Source organism: Eimeria mitis, genomic scaffold, assembly GCF_000499745.2.
Source record: "Eimeria mitis Houghton genomic scaffold, Emh_scaff77, whole genome shotgun sequence".
In the NCBI taxonomy this organism is placed as follows: Eukaryota; Apicomplexa; class Conoidasida; order Eucoccidiorida; family Eimeriidae; genus Eimeria; species Eimeria mitis.
In genome coordinates, this window is record NW_013575650.1 from 14,347 (window position 1) to 32,010 (window position 17,664).

Consider the following 17,664-nt stretch of genomic DNA (forward strand, 5'->3'; position numbering starts at 1 on the left):
AAAACCCTAAACCCTAAACCCTAAACCCTAATCCCTTTGTTGTCTTTGATATATACCTCCTTATATACCCCTAAGTAGCTCGGTATCGCTGCCGAAAACACCCTTATCTGCGTAAGAGTGAGGGTCGATTGAACAGTGAAGTGTGTTTGAGTGCTTATTGGTGTTTATTGAGTGAATAATTGACGAATGTATTAGATATTGTGTACGAATAGACGTATTGATATGACTATAGGAGAGGCTGGCATGAGACTTGGTTCAAAAGGTGTTGCAACATGACAGGCCGTCTCCTCTCCCAGCCCCAAAGGCCCCAGTGCCGGCCAGGTCTTGTGGGGTTCCAGAACAAGACAATTTTGGGNGGGAAAAAAACAAGATAAGCGACCGCCTTTAAGCATTGCTAGCTTTGTTAGTTTGCTGTATTGGATGAGATGTCTGAGTGTCTGTTGCAGTTTGCTTGAGGGTGCCAGTTAACTAATGCCTGCCGGCTCGTTATACGCAGCTGTGGGGGTTCTAAGGATGCGCACCTCAGAGGAGCAGCCTACTAATATGTCATGTTTACTGCAATTATTATACTAAGGTATAATATTCTTTGTTATCGTGGACAAATCTTGGCATAGCATGTGAAGGACAGATGATATGCACAACACAGCATCAGCTTACTCGGCCAGTAGTACCTCCAGTGTTATGCGTTCACAACATCCCATCGTGTGACGGAAGTTCGATCCCTACAAGGTTTCACAGTTGGGTTTTTGTCTGCATTTGTGTTGCCGTTGGGAGCACAAGAGGCACAGCTGGGGGCATTGAGTGGTGCATCCACAGACGAGACTGAGATCAAGTTCCGTGGGCCCTATGATTCCCGAGGCCCCAAACTCCCCTTAGCTGGCCTGCTGTAAGGCACTTTCTCACAGTAGCCCATGATACCCTTTTCTAGATGTTCAGCAGGCTGTGTATGTTTCTCGGAAAGAGGAGGTAGACCGCCTAAGAATCATCAGTGGCTTCGGCAGGTCAGCAAACTGGGGTCCCATAAGCACTCCACGGCTATTTACTGTACCCAGAAATTAGCGGACCTGTGTGATGCTTGTCAGCATTCAAGGCAACATTTCCAAAGCCCTAAGCTTATCTGCTGCCATCCTAATATCCGACGAGTAGGCCTGATCGAAAGAAAGTGCAAGTTGGCCACTAAGTCATAGAAACCTACTTTAATTTTGAACAATATTTTTTATAGTCAGAAAGCGGAGACAAGTCACCTGGCTACCGCTCTGAAAGTATCGGACAGTGGCCGTCAGGCCTTATTATTGATTCTCACACAAGGGGGGTCTCTAAGGGACTATCGCACGTTGGCTTCAATGGAAAGTAAACATAAGGGAGCCACGCAGCGGAACGTAGGATTTTCAAACGGTCTGAATAATGTTGGGCACTTGCTCTATCTTGTTGGTTTTCAGTCTCCACACCAGCAGAACCAGGAAGGGAACGTTTGAGCACCAAGTAAGGTCGCACAGCTGCAGTTCCTTAGTTGTGGGGTGCACTACTTAGATATACCGCAGTCAGTAACAAGGATAAACGATGTTCTGCATTATACGAATTCGATCCTCGGGCATTCCGTTAGTTTGGGTTGCAGGACCCAGAAGAACTCTCCCACTCTATTTCAAATAGCTAGTTTTGGTGATGCCCTAGTACCAAGTTTCTGACCCAGGACGCCCCCAGAAATACGGTCTTCTTCTCAGCGTACGTCTCACAACTATATTCTTTACAAAGGGGTTCTCAAATTCCATAATTTGATCTCAGCCTATTTGATTGCCTGGCAAACCTTTCAGAGTATTGGTTCCGAATACCTATACTGCTATTCCCTTATTCAGCTGTACTGTGACGCTTGCTCTTTGTCCTCATTCAAGGACAGACGCGGCTGCAATGAAGGCAAAGGCGCGAGGTAAGAGTGTCAAAAAAAGCAGCTGACCTCTCTACTTGGCTGCCAAGCATCCTGGGCGATGAGTTTAGGGTCTAAGGCAGCATGAGTGGAGTTGATGTGCACCTCGTTGCAGTTTGAGATGCAAGCCAGCCTCAGGTGTGAGCAGAAAGAAACTTCAACGAGGCTTCTTTTACTGCATTCGTTACCTTTATATCCACTTGTTAAGCGTTTGTAGTGCATTGCTTGCAACCTACCCCGGCAAAGTGAGTGTTCCTGTGTTTGCAGGCAGAGCACACTGCATACACACCCCGACAGTGCTTGAGAGTGTAAATTGTAATATCTGATTTTCGTGTCCTCGCTAACAAAGGTAGAAGTTATTCACTATCCGAACGTTTCGGGAATTAAGGGTTCGTTGTCACTCCAAATCCTCCAGGCATACCTAGAGGTCTCCTGCAGAACTCCAGGGGCCTTACACCCTTCATCGGCTTACCAACTGCTGTCGTACAGATGCAGTCTACTCACGCCCGTACCTTCTATCTTATTATGCATTAGTGTATTTATTACCTAATTTGTGTATTTTAGCGTGTTAAATACTACAGTAACGGTGAGAACTGCGACCGAACTTGCAGTGCGCGCAGGACTACAGGTGGGAATGGAACACGACTCGCAGTTGTACCAGCTCATTAAAACTGTTCAAAATATGGAGAGCATGAACTTATACTACAGTAATATATGGTAATTAATTAGCAACCAACGGTCAAGCCCCAGACCCGGTTCGGTTGCGGGGTGCAACATCACGCCCCACGTACGGGGCTGAACTGGCCATCAGGGACGGCCTACTGTGTTCCACGGTTTTCGAGGGTTATGAGCGATTAAACGTTTTGCGGTCCGGCCTTCGCACGTGCGTCTTCTCGTTATCAATGAACTAGTGAAGGCAAGTCAAAATTGGGCAATTTAGCCCCTTGCATTTTGCGGAACAGCGGAAACATGCTTTTTGGGAGTGTGGGGTATTTGCATGTTTTCTCTTTACGCTGCTTCTCGGCCCCATATTTCCGTATAAATAATCACTCCACCCTTTTTCTTTTCTGCATAGCTGTGGGGAACTGGTCCGTAGGCAATCATGCCGGCCCCCTGTAAAGCACGCCCCTGGTTAGCAGTTGCGCTATGAACAAGGATGTTCTCGGCAGCTCTGCGTCTTCCGTGGACGGGAACGACGTCGCATTGCACTTTGATCAAGTTTTGATGGATCATTTGTGAATATACTACGCATTCATGCTTCTTTTGTGCTGCTCGGCGGGGGCGATGGGGCTTGGGACCGTGACGCTAAGTTGTGGCTGTGCAGCGTTGAACGGAGAATAAAGAGTTACACCGAAGTTTAGTTGTGTCTGAGAGTGTAGAGGCACTGTTGCGGCCTCTGCGGTGGTCGTCAAAAGCGCAGACATCCGCTTGGCCGTGCTCTCGAAGGGAACTGCAGGGCGACCGCGCACGTTGGTGCCTGGGCTTGCGTATATGCCATAACCCTGCGTTTGTATGCACATGGTTGGGAATTATTAAGTGGGCGGTTGCTGTGAAGGTTGTCAAGCTGCTTATAACGGTGTGCTTTTTCGCTGCTGCAGATGGTGCGCATGTCCGTTTTAGCCGACTGCCTCAAGACGATCGTCAACGCAGAAAAGCGGGGACGCCGTCAGGTGCTCATTCGACCCTCTAGCAAGGTGGTGGTCAAGTTTCTGCAGTGCATGCAGAGACGTGGCTACATTGGCGAATTCGAGATTGTTGATGACCATCGCTCCAAGAAGATCGTTGTGGACCTGCTGGGGCGCATCAACAAGTGCGGTGTAATCAGCCCGAGGTAACGCCATGGAATTCCAAAGCCCCTTGATACCTTTGAGCATGCTTGGCTGCGTGGTAGTTTTGACGTACTTTTCACCGAAGTGCATTGCACTACTTAGGTGTTAACGGAAAGCCGCAGCGGAGTGATTTCGTGTGGTTCGTCTTCAGGTACGATGTGACAGTAGCAAATATTGAAAAGTACTGCTCCAACTTGCTGCCTTCTCGCCAATTCGGCCACTTGGTGCTGACGACGGCGTATGGCATCATGGATCATGAGGAAGCCCGCAGAAAACACACCGGAGGGAAGATCCTCGGGTTTTTCTTCTGAGTTGACTCATGAGTAATTAGGGGGCGCTGGCATTGGACCGCGCCTCACGACGTCCACGGCAAGGAGTGCGCAACAGTTGCTGGTTGATGTCCCAGCGGCGCTCTCAGTTGCGTTCGGATAGTTTCTGTGGACAGGAACTACTTAAGCTTTCGGCCAACGCTTTTCCCCTACTTGGGGCTTCCTTGCTTTGAACATAGCTCACGCAAACAACTCGCAACGGGCTGCACAACTTTACCATAAAAAACATTTCTCGAAAAATTCCTTCCGGCTGCGTGGTACCCGCAACAATCTCTAATTCAAATGTCATTTTTGCGGGTCGCCAAGTGCAGCTGCGCTGGTGACGTATTGCTCAGTTCGACTACACATGCTCTAACAGACGATCAGCATTCGCTGACGGACGCCCTTGCGAGCATCAAAAGCGTCTGGGGTCCGCCACCGGTACACGCGTGCTTCCTTCCCGCATTGACGGGTTACTGGACACTATTTAACGCGCGTCGGGGAATTGGGTAGTGTTTGCCACAGGTATAACATCATTCAGTTGGTCCGCTTTAGCGGTGACGTCTCGATTACCCGACAGTTGGGCGCCGTAAACGACCTAAATAGTAGAACAACTAGGGGGAGTAGTTGTTCATACACTGTGAACATTATCGCCGACGACAACAACGTGGCCGTGAGCTTCGAAGGCAAGCCGGCAAAGAGGCCTGGAAGGCCTTCCGTCTCGAGAATCATGATCAGGCTCCTCACAGTAGCTGCCAGAGAAGCACAACACAGTGGAGCAACTACAAATGGAAGATGTACTTCGGATAGTTAGGGTGTCGTTGAGGGTCCATTGTGGGTGGTGGTTCCGCAGAGCAGAGAGGCGGCTACTGGTCCTGGCTATTCCATAGCCTTCCTTACATGAATAGTCCTTAACATTATATACTTTGCTTTGTGCTCGCGTCTTGACCACAAGATAGGGGTAGGTCACAAGGGTTGCCGCCAGCTTTGCCGTTAGTCCTAAGCCAGAGGCGCATATCAACAGTTAGCTAACCCACGTATACGGAATACTACGGCTTATTGCCAGGCTAGCAACGAGTTTGCCATATCGTGACTAGGTAAGTATCTGGATACAGATGCAGGCACAAGAGCACGGGATTATAAGAGGAGGAAACGCACCCATGAGGAACGATTCAGCAGGTGTTACGCGAACTCGTAGCATTTTATCGGAAACAAGGGACCCAGTACTGCTGTGTTGGCTGCTGAGTGAATTCGAAGATGAAGCCCGTGAGGCCGTTCGCCATCTCTGTTACGACAGCAACAACAAAGAAAACACATGACAACTTTAATGCAGAAGTGTACGGTGGACACGACAAGGCTGACCAGCAGAGGCTACAAACCAACCTGTTTTAGCTGCATCAGTTTCACCCGTAAGTGATCATAGAGGGTGAACTGAATAGCAGGATTTAAAACCAGAACTAGAGCTGGCACGATCCCCGCAAGCCATCCACGAAACCCTTCCTTGCGCAGGATCGCTATTAGCATCTTGAAGATGCCCTGAAGCTCGCCAGAGAGAAACAGCTAGCTGAACAATCGCGGACGCCTACCATATATATGAGTTGTTTGACTCATATGTATGCTCCAACATCGGCGTGTAGTAATGCCGGAATGAGTGGTCGTCAGCGTAAAAGCGAACAGTTCAACACTTACCTGTTCGTTGGCTTTCGCAGAGAAGTCAACCTTAAGGCGTGTATTTGCCACCCAGACTGCATGAGAACGCACGGTAGTACTGTATTCGCATCCGCCTCAGCGCAATTCCACTATAAAGCATGTCGAGCATATTTTAGCCCCCTGATTCTCTAGTCTACAGAGTTCTAAATGCCTACTGTAAATGCGCGTGGCCCTTACATGGATTGCTTATGACAGTAGAGCAAATTCCGGCACCGATCGCCATGGGAAGATTTGTGCCCGTTTTGGCCTTATGGCCTCTGCTGCAGCATGAAAAGTCAGACGCCCACGTTGCAACGAAACTTCTACTGTACAGTGGACTGAATTTACAGTTTATAGAAATATCAGCAAGCAAGTGGAGGCCCACCGGTTCTTCTCCTTCTGTTTTGCCAGCGTGTAAACGAAAAAGTATGTGCCCCAGCTAAAGACAACTCCTGCAAGAGCTGCCTTTATCCCCCTATACAAGCGCCTCCAGCCACCATGGCGCAGGTGAAGCTTTACAACATCCCAGGCTGATCCACCCTGTACTGATTGGATGGTGCGGAGAGAGTCCAGAGGGTAAACGACTGCCATAGCTACGACGGCCCCTGCTGCCCCAGCAACTGTGTGAAGAAATGCGTGCGTTGCATCGCTCATTTGAGGTGGTGCAGTGGCAGCGACAGCTGCTGCTAGTGCTGCTGCAGTTGCACAATCGTCAGCACGGTTGAATTTACCAGAGGTGTTAGCTCTTTGGGTCATCCAATGGCCGCCAATATCATTTGTCTCTAATTGTCCCGAAGCTATAGTCCGGTGGGTTCCGGGAATAAGAAAATTTAAAATTCGTTTCCTTGACTCGCTTGACTTTGAACGTCGTAGCTGCCGCTTCCATGCAGGAAGTAACGCATCTGGGTCTGGTGAGGCCAGTCGCTCACCGACTGTTGAAATCCTTGTGAGGGTGGCGGTTGGGTGGATTGGGATGGGCGATACAAACACTGGCATATTTTCGACATCTTCATCCATTGTTTCAAGGGAGTGCATTTCTTCAGCGCTGGGTTGACCGCGGCGAGTCATAGGCGGTATCGCCTTCAAAGCTTATTGTTTACACCTCGTTGAAACTGAAATCCCGTTGGACACTGTTCACTCCTAAGCATCCGAAGGTGCCTGCAACCACAAACCTTCTTATTGCTGCCGAAATTATGGGGGGGGGAAACAGCTGGTGGAGGCGGGAAATGCGCGGGGTTTCCTAGGCAGAGCACTGTCCGAGTTCGCCAGTTGAGGGGGTGCTATCCCATGAATTTCTTCTGAAATCTGGAATCAAATACCGGGCACGCCAAACGTTATGGGTTTACGATGGCCAAACATTCAAGTATGTCGCCCGCCTCTACGCTGATCGGAGGCTACCGGCTAGCAGGCACGCGAGCTCGGGTAGTCTGGCTGTGTTGGACAGCAAATTGGCCTCCACAGAAATTAAAGCAATGCACACAGCGCTAGATCTGTACTTGATTGGAAAAGACAGAGGCTTTCTCGTGCCGGTGGTTTGCCCACGCCAGCGTGTAGCCCAGTATGGCTGCCGAATCCAGCCAGCGGTGACCACCGGTACTTCCTGCCCGCTTCACTCACCAGGACTCACCACAAATATCCCTATGTATAGTGTATACTTATAAAAGATAATTATTTTATCTCCACTGACTTCATGACGCGTACGTGACTAATTTGCGGAATGTTGCGGCTCCTCACGTAAGCGTCGTACACTGCTCACCCGCATGCGCGTCTGTGGGCTCTTCCATGTGGGCGACTCATTCGCCTCGATTCGTTACTTACAAGAGAACCTTGGCATGAAGGTGTTGTCCTCGCATTTAACGCCTCCCGTGTGCCTACGGCATTTGCAGCATTCCAAGTCTACTAAGTGTTTCACTCAATCACTTTGGCGTCATAACCTTGGCCAGAGGCACGTCACCAAGCAATACGCAGAACTTCCCTCCAAGCCATAAGCATCCACAACTCCCACATGAATATGGTGTAGTGACCACTTGAATGGGCAGCCGATCAGCTACTCAATCTGGAGTGTGCCATCGCTAACCTCGCTAGTAAGAAAACTCTTCACGTCCCACGCTGCTTGTCTAGATACATGCCGCACATACAGCTACCTCAGCTCGTCAAGACAGCTCTACCCCGCGCCTCGCAACACCCTAAAGGTGTCGTGCGTTACACAAACAAGGAATGCCACTAAGCCCGCTGCAATGGAATGGGCCGCTCAAGCATTCCGCATTCTTCCGTCAATCTGTCCACCCCTAGTCATCAACAGCTAACGATGTGAGCTGTCTGCGGCGGTACGCCTGTTGCACTGCTGTCGTCGTTTCTGGGAAGCACTGCAGTACGTACAGTACTGACTTAGACACGGTATCTCACGGCTCGTACATAAGGTAAGACTTGACCAAATCAGTGAGTCTCCGAACAAACGGGTCCCAGGAAAGGCAGCACGCGACGAGCGACCTATGCTGTCGGCTCGGTCATGCGCAGAAATAAAGATCAATACACAAAAAGCTGCATCCCAAGGGAAGATGCAAAACCAAAATTCTAGGGGGATAAGAGTACTGACAAGCTTCGCGCAGGTGCTGCACTAGCCAATCAAACCACTCCACCACTTCCCCATCTTGGATATTAGGGAATTTGATTCTCGTAAGCTTGAATTTGTCTGCTCTGCGTGATGGCTAGCTCGTTGGATGCTTTCCCTCTGCATGTATAAGTTGCACAAGATGTTCGCTCCAACAGCCTCAGTTTCTTCGGCGAGTTTCCGCGCATTACCCAGCTGCACACGCCCGCAACAAGTCGCAAACAGTTTGCATCGATTATGCCGGGCCTTCTTGCAGGGAAGGGTGCCGCGCATCGATTTGAGAAAGCTTCACCTGAATATTTGCACTGTTTAACCTTTCCAGAGCTTGGCTGCCACGGTTCACGTCGGTGGTCGCCGCCGATTCTTGGCCACGGGAAGTTGTAAGCAAGCATCTGCAGCGCAAATACGTCCAAACGTCACACTTACCCTTGGCTCAGGTCACGGAGAATGAATCGCAAATCGCAGCTTCGCTTCTGCATTGACAAGCCTAGGTGATCTACAATTTTGCAGTCAACTTTGCAGTTTTTTTCTGTTGAAGACAAACCTGCGTTGAAGCCTGGCAAACTCATCACGGCAACTCTGAAGCTGGCCTAAATGGTTGCTTCGTTCCGCTGGCGGCATGGAACGCAGCTCCATTTCAAATGCCCCGAGGCAGTCTGTACAGAGTCATGCAATCGCATGCACCACTGAGAAACGGTTAGCGCATAGCCACGCGGACAAGCAAATGCTCTTAAAACAGACACTTGAGCCTGTTGCACAGGCTCAGCACAAGCATGTTGTAGAACAAATGTTGCATAAGCTTGCCTTTAATTTCACGCAGCTTGGAGTCTGGCGATGCATATGGATCCCTTCCTGTTCCTGCACTGTCTAGCATGCTCTCCAGCTCAGCACACAGGCTGTGGAACTCCGCCACGTACTCGTTCAGCATTTTATCCAAACAAATTATCCCGTTAAGCACTGATTATACTAAAATATTCACCATACTAGCACACCGTGCAGGTAGGGCACGCGGACAAGTATGAAGCCGGCGTCGTGTGAGTAGGGGGCGTCGACAAGTAGACAGCTCCAAATTGCTTTCCTACAGATGGCCTGCCAGCCTCAACTATTAAGAACAGTAGAAGCTGAGCGGTCTCAACGAAAAGAATGCCAGTAATTGGCGCTTAAGCGACCCGTTGCAGTTGGAATCCGTTGGCAAGACAGGCGTTGCGATGTGCGCACCGCAAAAGAGGCCCGACACTTTAAGGTGGACTTATTCTAATTTTCCTAAAATTCCACAAAAACAGCTGTTTTCAACTCTTGCTGGTGTGCTTCGCGCCCGCTCCCGACACGCGCGATCGGCTCGCTAAAGTGGCCGAGGCGACAGTACTGGCATTATCCTTGCTGGGATCCAGGGGCATTTGCTGCTTAAAAAATACAGAACATCGCGCTGAACCAGCTCGAAGACAATTGCCGGCAATTAGAGTGGGACCACGAGTGAGGGATCTTGCTTTGACGGTCTGCATGTACTGCCGGGCACTACGGTGTTGAGCGGAAAGAAGACAGTGAGTTCACGTAGTTCAATCTGAAGGCGTTTATTGTGTAATTAAAAGCAAGTAAAAGTGGAAACCCTAGTTTATAGCGGTTTTGGGGTACGGGATAGGCCTTGGACGGGCTGTGACCGTGCCCAGGGTTAGGGCTGGCTGTAGTGCACACGTACTACAATGGATCCCTTGCGTGGCCTCTATAGGCCTAGTATCGTGAAAAGGGATAAATACTATATAATATCTCAGGAATTAGGACACTTTTAGATAGAAGAGATGCATAATAGGATCAGAGTGCTCGTCAGCCGGCACCGGCTTGGGGCTGCGTGTGAGGCTGATGCTGTGACTCTGGCTGGCGAGGGTCAGGGGCAGTTCTATTATTCTGGGTTTTCCTTTCAGACAGATAATAAGAAGTCGAATGTGTTTTGAATATCTAAGGCGTTTAATAGCGGATTTAGTGAGAATCATGGATTTTGGTGGCTAGATGAAGATGTTGCACTTAGTCAGAATAGCTTAGGGTTCATGCGTGGTACCAGCGACTGCGAGTTGTTCACTACACTGCCGGTGACACGGCCGGCGCCAAGAATACCGGTACACGGGAGAACATCAGGAGACCGTTCTTTTTAGAGGACGGTTACACTTAAGAATGTTGTTGTATGATTTTTAAGGAATGAATCTGATGTTTTATGCATAGAGACAGGGATTTATCTGCTGCAATCAGTTGGTGTTCCACGTGTAGTGCTGGGCCCAATTCCCTACGCGGGGGGAAACTGTTTGCGGCCATCAAAGCACGGTGAAGCTTTAGTAAACCGCTTAGTTCGCAGTTGAATGCACTCACGTGACACTGTTCATGACGATTTCAGAATGGAATCTGTCTCGAGTGTCTTAGATGAAACACACTTCTAGTTGGACATTCTGTACTCTTGCGTGCCACTGGATGACCAAGGAGGCGGGTCTGCACCATCAACATCCTGCGCCGGCATGGCTTCCCTGCAAATATCCCTGGAGGAACGCACCTGAATAATAAGACGTATCTTTTTTTCTGAAGTATCCGCGTGCAGTCTACCGTGGCGGGGGATCTAGCTGATGGAACAAGATAAGTATCCAGTCAGCTTCCCGCCTGCCACATGAGTGACCCCACGAGACCAATTGCGACTTGTTCTCAAGGGCCAAAACAACTTAGACACCATAGAAATATGCTAGATAGTTTACTGCGAAAGTGCTGCCCAAATTTGGATGGGAGTTAGGTATGCTGTTGTGCAGCGCGAGGTTAACGCGTTATCCTCTACGGAAAATTCCTAATGAAATTTTGTGACTCCGTTGATCGCATCTGACCCTACATCCTAGAGACCTTCTATTGCTGCAAATATTTTAGAAACTCCCCAGGATAGTACACGTACGACCCTTGAGGTTCATTCGTAACTCTTCCACTGAAAGATCCCGTGCCGAAATGCCGGACATCAAGACCAAGGCTGGGAAGGGCGTTCGAAGGCCCCGGTTAGAGCCAACCGAGCAACAGCGTGCGGACATCAAGGAAGCATTTGATCTCTTCGATGTTGAGGGCACAGGTACCATAGATGCCAAGGAGGTGAGAGTGGCATTGAGGGCCCTAGGCTTTGAACCGTCGAGAGATGAGCTTAAGCGACTGATAACAGAGGTTGAGAGGAACAAGAAATCAGCGGGAAACACTGAAGGGACGGACAAACAGAGGAACAGTGAGTGTGCACGAACGGCCAAATGGCGGCCAGGATAGATTAGGACTCCTGGGTTCTCGGGGGCCGTGGCACGGTGGCATCGCATAACACCAAGCGAGCAAAAACACAGGAAATGCCCCCAGTAATCGTAGAAGGGGAGCCAATAAATATGACGTACTTTGTTGGGGGGGAATGATCCTGCTTATCCTGCCTACGACGACATGGTTTGCGGTGCAGCAGTGACTCAAGGCGCAGGACAACCATCCTTGGGGCAACTGGACTATAATGACTTTTTGGAAATTATGAAAATCAAAATGAACGAAAAACCAACTCGAGAACAGCTGAGCAAAGGTGAGGAAATCCTGAGTCTTGGCACAAAATATGTGTGCGTAACTTGCGAGGCCTGCACCACTCAGAAATCGATCCCCTCCACAGCACCGTCGTGCTTTTGCAGGCTTCTTGGCCCTTGCAAACGGAAAGGATGTCATCACCTGGGACGACTTGAAAAAGGCCTCTGTCGACCTAGGGGAGAAGTTGTCAGACGAGGAGCTGCGTGAAATGCTTGCGCATGCGTGCCGTGGAAAGTCGTCGCAGGTGACAGAGGAAGATTTCTTTCGAATACTAAGGAGCTAAACGGCCAGTTGGCCGTGTATCTTATACAGTTGCAGTATCACACCGTGTATACGGCTGCAGCAACCAGATACTTTTAGCTAGTGAGGTTTCTGTAGGCAGCTACTAGAGATGTTTCCACTGTATCCTAACAAAATGGGGTATATCAACGAGAACACATTAACGATCCGAGCTGAAAACCTATATTTTCGTTATACCTACAACTAGTTCAGGAGGCTTTCTGCAGAAAGCAACAATTCTAGGGCCCTTAATACTGAGGCCATCGACGAAATAACCCTTGGTTTTGTGTTCACCTCCCCTAAAAACTCAAGGGTTACCTCGTCTCCACTCACGTGGCATGGAATATTTCTCGCCGGCGTGTCACAGTTGCCAGGGATTTTCAAACGCAATTCGTGCAGTCTTCACGTCAGTGGCGCCCTGGGATAGGTGTGAAGATGTCCAAAAAATTAAATGCACGAGAAGCTAAATGCTTTCACCTTAACACGGCAGTATGACGGGTAGAACTGCGGGATTGCAGATAGTCGGTCCCGCTTTCCCGTGTTGAAGTAGAAACGTGCATCATGCCAGTCACATCCAGCTCTATTAGATACACGATGCTTTTGGTAGCAGATAAACACGTTTCCCAGCTGTGAAAGTGGCTCGGCTTTCCGATAAGCAACAGGCAGAACAGGAACTATTTCTCAAGGTGGTCAGTAAACCGAGTGTTTCGCGGGCAGCTGCAAATTAGGGAGGATATACAGAGTGAGCACCCTGAGGAAGACAGCCGTAACGAACTAATAGAGCTCTTCTGAAATTATATCTGACCTTATTGTGCGTGATGTATATTTTGTAAGGGATGACCGGGTTTCTGCTGAGCCACTGCTAGGCGTTCTCCCTGGTTTCAAGAGTAAACAGTCACTGCATCACCTCTACCCTCGAAAATAGTGGAGCACTGCTCCGTCCCTGGGGCATCGAAGCGTTGCGTAGGTTAAAACCTATTTGTTGTACGCTCCTCTGATGCTACAAAATCTTAGGCAGTGCAGATACTTTGGACTGAGCCGGCGCCCTCCTAAACTGCTCTTCTCATTGTATACTCTGTGCCCAGCAGCAATTAGCTCAGACGTTTTCGGTACAGGCCCAGTGCAATGATTTTTCTCGAAATTTAGCCAAAGTGGGTCACGCAAGCCGCTGCAAGGAATATGCTAACTCTCGTTGGTCCTTAAGCTTGAAGCGCCTGTTAGCACTTGTCTCCGGTCGCCTCGTCGCCTCGTGATGCCATTTGATGCCGTTTGCAACCTAGGCTACATTTCCCCCACTTCTGGAAGACCATTTGTAGTGGACGTCAGATTGCGGGCGTCTGCCTTGCATAAGTGAGAGATGATGCTGCGCCGGCAAAGGTTATAGCAGCAGGCTTTTGCTGCACTCAGAGCTATCGTAGACTGCTAAGCAACGGACTTATGTTTATATAGGTCAGTAATCTCTGAGGCTGATCTGGATTGGTGATTGTAGCTGCCGGTTGCAACAATCCAATAACCGGAATGCCAGGCTGGGTGACCCCAAACATTTCCGGACAGAAAAGAAATTCTGGGTAGCTATGAGTGCAAAATCAGCAGTGACGCTTCGTGGATGAGCAACTGTATTTATACAGGACCCAGCAACGTTCGGCAGAGGCCCTCCGAGGCGCCATTGCCATGGGAAAAATAATCGGGTTAGCCTTGGCTTTTAGTTCGTTCTGTTGGCAAGTCGGGTGGATCTAAGCCCCTGAGAAGCCTGTAACGGTAGTGGATACGCCTTTGTGCCTGTTCAAAGGCTGTGTCTAGGTCCTAAGCCGGAAGCACACCATGGTAGGAAAAAGGCAGAGATTTGAAACATTGACACACTGTTTTCCATGGCACTCAAGGGTATACACACCGCTAATGTTCAGTCTCAAATGGCAACCAAGCAATACATGTTTCCCTATATTCGGTAAGGAGAGCAAGCGCCTCTTTTCTGATACGTAGTCAGCTGCTATGCGGAAACCAGGTGCGCTTACTTCTCCGGCCATTAAGTCAAAGCCTCTAAATGCATTCCTTAACTCATGAGGAAACCGAACAAGTACTTCGTCAAAGTGTTCAGCGGAGAGGCGTGCCAAGGCTGTAAATGTTTTTGCTTTCACAGTTGCCGATCGCTTTGTACCTAGCAGACAGCAGTAGAATACAGAATTGTGAGATAAGCACAGGTAGGTCTTCGCCATCAAGTAGCAACATCGAAGACTAGAATTCTTCCAGGCAACTCCGAACCTACTAGGCCTCACCTACTGTTAGGAGGGCCAGCTCCCCAAAGTAATCTCCACCGGACTTAGTCATGATGACCTTGCCTTCAGCGGAAAGCACCTCTACGTTGCCCTGAAGCAAACAAAAATGTGCGTTGATCTTCAGCTTGCATCGGTGGCAATCCTAATAGCTTGCCTCCATTTTAGCAAGTGTACTTCGAAGTCCTGTTGGCAGTTTGAAGTCACCTTAGTCACAGTTTCTTACAGCTTTTCAAGCTCTTTTATCATCAGGAAAGCTTATGTCATTCCACTACACTCAGGAAGGAGTGAAGCCGAAAGCATTCAAAGCTGAAAACCGGACCACATACTTTTATAATAAAAAACATGCAGTCTCCTTCCTGGCCAGCGCGGATGATGTAGTCTCCTGGAGAGTAAATCTTGTCTTCCAGTCTCATAACGACATGCTTGGTAAACTCTGGGTCACAGTGCTGAAGAAGCAGAATTCGCACTGCAAGAAGCCAATTCTTGATGCACTAACTGGAGCCTGTGTAATCTCAAAGAGGCACTCTTTCTGCCGGCAGAAAACCGCCATTGTGAAGTGTAAGCGGGCTTGCCTTAAAAAAGTTGGCCTTGCTGACAAGACCTTTGTAGAGATGAAGTTTTAATTCTTCGAGCAACGGTTCATTTAAGGAGCTCATGAGCTTCGTGAGAGCAAATGTGTCCCTGCTTGAGTGGACATATCTGCGTAGGCAAACACGAGAACGTGCATTTTCTGCTGGTGCCTTCCACCGATGCAAGTGCCTAAAAGAGCGCTTCAATAGACCTGAGGTCTAGCGATCCCTTATGTGATTCGCATCGCTTAAGGCATATTTTGTAAACGATACTCCTTACCTGAAATATTGATCTACTCGCTTCTGCATCTCTGCTGGGACACGTAGGATGCGCATGGCTTCGGTGGAGAAGGCCATGTCGTCGGAGTGTTGTCCCTCAAGAAGATTTAACCGTTGATAGAAGACCGTAATTTCACCAAACGCCATGGCAGAAATAAGGGTGCCGAAGGGGGCGACGATGCAATACTGAAGAAAGTCCAGCACCTCGGCGTGCGTCCAACCTTATTTCATGGTAATACCACAAACTTTGAACGTTTTGAACCAAATGTCTAGGTAGCACACAATTGCTCAATCGCCTACCAATAAGAGCTCGCTGGGCGATAAAATGTCAGCTTTAGAGATTTGGCCGTGGATGAAGTTGATGCCGTAGGCGAAGCTAAATGCATACTCATCAACGGGAGCTGCACGAAAGAGTTCAGAATACGGTCCTGATTTCGAATTATTCATCAAGCGTATATCACCAAAAAGGAAAATCTGCGTGGCAGAATAGGCTCTCGTGTGGGGCATTGTGACGACTAACGGTCAAGCAGGGCTACATGGCGCTCCCACAGGTCTTGAGCTTCAACCAACATGAAAAACACGCATCCAACAATATGGTTAACGGCGACGAGAATGAGAATGAGCCATATTACTTGGAACCAGGGGACACGGCGAATCCTATCAGTGCAGGGAGGCCACCAAATAATGCGGTGCACGCGGACGTATTTTGCTAGCATTATAAATAAAACGCCACTCTCCCCTAAATGCGCAGCAAATCAAGCAGCAAAAATAGAACAAGGTGAAGAAACGCTCAACTGCACCCTGCAGGCAAAGTACTAGGTACTAGTTGTACCGTATGGATGAGGAAGCTTGGTCGTGGTTAATTAGTTACGCTGAGCATAGGGAAGGTGATATGCTGCTTTCAATATGTATAAAATGGGTCAAACATACATGTACTCTGTCCGAACAGGAATGGCGATATCAAGCAAGACAAAATGTCAAAATAGAACGTGGCAGAATGTAGATGAATGCCGATTACGCTTTCTCTATGTTGGATTTCCGTCCTGCGCTCCCGGTCAATGACGCTGATGTTCAACTCCAAACCAACGCCAACCAAATATAACAAGTCAAGAACCACGTCTACGCATAGCAACGTGAGGCAGAAGGAATATGCACGGCAGAACGCCACAAAAAACGGCGAGAACCAAATTGTCCATACGGTAATGATACACATAGCCACCCCCTCAAGCCTTGCAATCCAAGAGAGATAAGACCAAACGCCTTCGTCCACCGGTTCTTCCAGCTGATAAATGCGTCTCAGTTCCTTTGCAGTCGCAGGCGTCATACGCTCTCGTATATCAAAGGTTGGAATGGACGCAAGTACAGAATCTCGAGGGGCGGTAGAACGGCGGGAGCGCCTCGTCCCAATTCTCACATGCGACATGGCCCGATTCAGTGTGTTCTGAATGCATTCCGGCATGCTTGAACCCCTTCCCGCTCCACTCCTGGAGCTCGCATCTTCGCCAAAGTAGCCAATTTGCACACGCTGAGATCCCGCCTTTCGGGGCGATCCCGTTGAGACGATACAACTCCTCCGAGGCTCTCTTTTGATTTCTGAGACCCACCCCGGTTGATCGCCGCCATCGCCCACTCGCGAGGGGTGGGAGCCCCAAGCCACCACGCCATCGTTGCTGTGGTTACTCGGGGCTTCATTTGTTTCTCCAGCTACATTCTCGCCGTATATTACGTGATCATTTGATGAAGTTCCGCTTCCCCACCCAGCACTCATGGGTGAGGGGCCGGTGCAGAATCGACTCTATCTTCAGTAGAGTAACCGAAAGGATCTACAATGCCATGGAGGGGGGGAATGGAGAGAGATTTATATGTTATTTTGCTCCAATAGTGCAAATAAAACGCACCATAAGCGGAGAATTGTGATTTCAACTCGCATAGCGTTGATTTCTACCCCAAAAAATAATGCTAAACCCACCCCAGGAGAGTGCTGTGGCTAATTCCTGTTCAGATAGGAAGGGCCAGGGCAAATGCCACAAGTGCCACGCTATCACAGAAAAGTGAGGTTTTTCAGAGGATACTCTTTGAATGACTCCTATTCAGTGGTGTGCAGTGGACCTAGAATAGAGCCGGCTTATTTCTGCACCACAACTGGATTGCTTCGTAACCATTCGTTCCGTGCAGACTGACTGACAGCCAAGGAGCATTTCTGCAGGCGAAATCTAAGAATATACGAGATTTTAAAGAAGCCAAAATTGCCAAGAAGGGGTGTCCATGGCAAATGTGTCTAAAGAACGTATGCGGCGACCTAGGCCCACCAACAATAGTCTACACTGGAGGCCAACGCAGCC

The 17,664-nt window shown here is 49.1% G+C and overlaps 4 protein-coding genes across 4 annotated transcripts; 2 read left to right on the forward strand and 2 right to left on the reverse strand.

Annotated features, from left to right (window-relative positions):
- Positions 1 to 3,519: 3,519 nt before the first annotated feature.
- EMH_0066680 (40S ribosomal protein S15A, putative) lies at positions 3,520 to 4,061 on the forward strand (the record flags this gene model as incomplete). The annotated part of the gene is made up of 2 exons (XM_013501827.1): positions 3,520 to 3,731; positions 3,902 to 4,061. 2 exons carry the CDS (start codon positions 3,520 to 3,522, stop codon positions 4,059 to 4,061), a joined length of 372 nt encoding a protein of 123 aa, XP_013357281.1.
- A 628-nt stretch (positions 4,062 to 4,689) lies between these two features.
- Positions 4,690 to 6,401, reverse strand: EMH_0066790 (peroxisomal membrane protein, putative; the record flags this gene model as incomplete). Its single annotated transcript, XM_013501828.1, has 6 exons — positions 4,690 to 5,057; positions 5,217 to 5,343; positions 5,442 to 5,594; positions 5,748 to 5,803; positions 5,946 to 6,028; positions 6,133 to 6,401. 6 exons carry the CDS (start codon positions 6,399 to 6,401, stop codon positions 4,690 to 4,692), a joined length of 1,056 nt encoding a protein of 351 aa, XP_013357282.1.
- Positions 6,402 to 11,328: 4,927 nt separating this feature from the next.
- On the forward strand, positions 11,329 to 12,205 carry EMH_0066900 (uncharacterized protein; the record flags this gene model as incomplete). Its single annotated transcript, XM_013501829.1, has 3 exons — positions 11,329 to 11,593; positions 11,810 to 11,923; positions 12,027 to 12,205. The coding sequence occupies 3 exons, from the start codon at positions 11,329 to 11,331 to the stop codon at positions 12,203 to 12,205; spliced, it is 558 nt and encodes a 185-aa protein (XP_013357283.1).
- Positions 12,206 to 14,463: 2,258 nt separating this feature from the next.
- EMH_0067010 (uncharacterized protein) lies at positions 14,464 to 17,090 on the reverse strand (the record flags this gene model as incomplete). Its single annotated transcript, XM_013501830.1, has 7 exons — positions 14,464 to 14,565; positions 14,801 to 14,920; positions 15,071 to 15,173; positions 15,324 to 15,508; positions 15,623 to 15,723; positions 15,843 to 16,061; positions 16,259 to 17,090. 7 exons carry the CDS (start codon positions 17,088 to 17,090, stop codon positions 14,464 to 14,466), a joined length of 1,662 nt encoding a protein of 553 aa, XP_013357284.1.
- Positions 17,091 to 17,664: the final 574 nt, after the last annotated feature.